This window comes from Laetiporus sulphureus, assembly GCF_001632365.1.
Source record: "Laetiporus sulphureus 93-53 unplaced genomic scaffold LAESUscaffold_118, whole genome shotgun sequence".
Taxonomy (NCBI): Eukaryota; Fungi; Basidiomycota; class Agaricomycetes; order Polyporales; family Laetiporaceae; genus Laetiporus; species Laetiporus sulphureus.
In genome coordinates this window covers 9,561-12,497 of record NW_024468627.1, presented here as the reverse complement: position 1 = coordinate 12,497, position 2,937 = coordinate 9,561, and the positions used below count along the sequence as shown (strand labels likewise).

The 2,937-nt window shown below is 44.8% G+C and overlaps 1 protein-coding gene across 1 annotated transcript; it reads right to left on the bottom strand.

Moving 5' to 3' along the window:
* Window positions 1–1,054: 1,054 nt before the first annotated feature.
* Window positions 1,055–2,891, bottom strand: LAESUDRAFT_765232 (TPR-like protein; the record flags this gene model as incomplete). The annotated part of the gene is made up of 2 exons (XM_040913610.1): window positions 1,055–1,093; window positions 1,146–2,891. The coding sequence occupies 2 exons, from the start codon at window positions 2,889–2,891 to the stop codon at window positions 1,055–1,057; spliced, it is 1,785 nt and encodes a 594-aa protein (XP_040757488.1).
* Window positions 2,892–2,937: the final 46 nt, after the last annotated feature.

The following is a 2,937-nucleotide window of genomic DNA, read 5'->3' as shown; positions in this document are numbered from 1 at the left end:
CATCAGTATCAAATAATGAAAGGAGTGAAATAGAGACATACTTGATAATCAAGTCTATCCAAGACTGGTTTGACAATTTTGGACCATAGCTCAGAAAGTACACTTTCAAATGAAGAGTATGCTCCATCACCAGAAAATTCCATTTTTGCTGCCCTGTCATCTCTGTCAATGGTAGTAAAGATGGTGTGGCAAGGCTGATGAAGAGTTTCACTGGGCATTGTGCTTAGAGTGATGTCATCTTCATCAATAACACTTGAGATGATGCGGTCGTCTTTATTTCTGAGCAATGAATTCAGTGATAGTTCAAGATTTTGTGCAATTTGATAGGTGAGACCATCAAGAGGAAGGTGGATCACATCTTTTGAGCCAGGCACAATCATTAATGCATCACAATGAAACTGACTGCAGTTTAGAATGATCACTGGCCCCGAATGTGCACACTTCAAAAGCTGAGCCAGCTTTTTTGGCATCAAAAATTGTTCAAATTCTGGTATGGATCGAATTTCAGCCAGCAAAAGTTCCCATTTTTGTGCAAGTGCATGGTGCTGTTGAGCTTCTTTCTCTAAAGTCTCTTGTATGGCTTCCTTTATGTCAAGTCTATAGCTTGCTTGTTCTAGCTGCTTTGAGATCTGAGAAACTTTACTTGCAAGTGTTGGATGCTTAGCCTGCAGATCATCAAAGGGAGTACGAAGCTGCAATTGCTGTTCTCAAACAATTGAACGCCCTTGCTCAAGCCATTCAACAGCAGTATCATATTTTCCATATTGGATGGCTGCTGCAGCAGCATCTCTAGCAAAACTTGCTGCCTGAGTAAGTGCACTATAGCGATCTGGAAAAGACAATCCAAGCCATGCCAAGTTTGGAAGCAAAGTCAATGTGACATTATAGGCCTCAAAAATGGATGAATGTTGCAATGCAAGAGCACATTGAGTCCATTGTTGACCAGCATGGAACCTCACAGAAAAAGGGCCAGTGGATGACTTAGCAGCTAATGAATATTGAATCATTGCCTTTTCCAGTGCAGAGTAAATATCAGGACGTTTAAAGCAGCTCTTCAAGAAGTGTTCAAAGCTTTTGAGCTTGCTAGGCATGTCTGCATATTCATCTGGTGTCAGCTGCACTGCTTCATGCTGCATAGCAATGACCTGGTCAACATCTGCCAGGTTAACAAGATGTTGAAAGTGACTGAGGAAGGAGCATCCAAGGCTATTGAGCTTGCTAGGCTTGTCTGCATGATCATCTGGTGTCAGCTGCACTGCTTTTTGCTGCACATCAATGGCCTGATCAAGATCTGCAAGGTTACCAAGATGTTTAAAGCGGCTGAAAAAGGAGTTTCCAAGATTGGTGAGCTTGCTACGCTTGTCTGCATGATCATCTGGTGCCAGCTGCACTGCCCTTTTCTGCACAGCAATGGCCTGGTCAAGGTTTGCAAGGTTACCAAGATGTTCAAAGCAGCTCAAAAAGGAGATTCCAAGATTGGTAAGCATGTCAGGCTTGTCTGAATGATTATCAGGTGTCAGCTGCACTGCTTTCTGCTGCATGGCAATAGCCTCATTAATATCTGCAAGATTACCAACATGATCAAAGCGCCCCGAAAAGGAGTTTCCAAGATTGCTGAACAAGCCAGGCTTGGCTGCATGATCATCAGGTATCAGCTGCACTGCTCTCTGCAGCATGACAATGGACTGGTCAACATCTGTCAGGTTACGAAGATGTTGAAAGCGTCTCAAGAAGGAGGCTCCAAGAGTGTTGAGCATGCCAGGCTTGGCCGCATGATCATCAGGTGTCAGCTGCACTGCTTGTTGCACCACAGTAATGGCCTGGTCAATATCTGCAAGGTTACCAAGATGTTTATAGCGACGAAAGAGGAAGGTTCCAAGATTGCTAAGGAAAATAGGCTTGTTTTTATAACTATCAGGTGTCAGCTGCACTGCTTGTTGCATCACAGTGATAGCCTGATCAACATCTACAAGGTTATCAAGATAGTCAAAGCGACTGGACAAGGAGGCTCCAAGATTGTTAAGCCAGTGAGACTTTTCTGCGTAATCATCTGGTGTCAGCTGCACTGCTTTTTGCTGCATGGCAATGGCCTGATCAACATCTTCAAGGTTACCAAGATGTTTAAAGCGACTCCAGAAGAAGTTTCCAAGATTGCTGAGCATGCCAGGCTTGGCTGCATGATCATCAGGTGTCAGCTGCACTACTTTCTGCTGCATCACAATGACCTGGTCAACATCTGCAAGGTTCCCAAGATGTTGATAGCATCTGAAAAAGGAGGCTCCAAGATTGGTGAGCATGGCAAGCTTGTCTGCGTGATTATCTGGTGTTAGCTGCACTGCTTTTTGCTGCATAGCAATGGCCTGTTCAACATCTGCAAAGTCACCAAGATGTTCAAAGCGCATGCAGAAGGAGCTTCCAAGATTGCTGAGCCAGCTAGGCTTGCCTGCATCATCATCTGGTGTCAATTGCACTGCTCTTTGCTGCACAGCAATGGCCTGTTCAATATCTGCAAGATTACCAAGATGATTAAAGCGACTACTGAAGGAGGTTCCAAGATTGCTAAGCATGCTAGGCTTGGCTGCATGATCATCAGGTGTCAGCTGCACTGCTCTTTGTTGCATAGCAATGGCCTGGTTAACATCTGCAAGGTTACCAAGATGTGTAAAGCGACTAGTGAAGGAGTTTCCAAGATCTGTGAGTATGAGAGCCTTGTCTGGATGATCATCTGATGTTAGCTGCACTGCCTTTTGCTGCATAGCAATGGCCTGGTCAAGATCTGCAAGGTGCCCAAGATGTCTAAAGCGACTCCAGAAGGAGTTTCCAAGATTGCTGAGCCTGCTATGCTTGGCTGCATGATCATCAGGTGTCAGCTGCACTGCTCTCTGCTGCATGACAATGGCCTGGTCCAGATCTGCCAAGTTACCATGATGTTTAAAG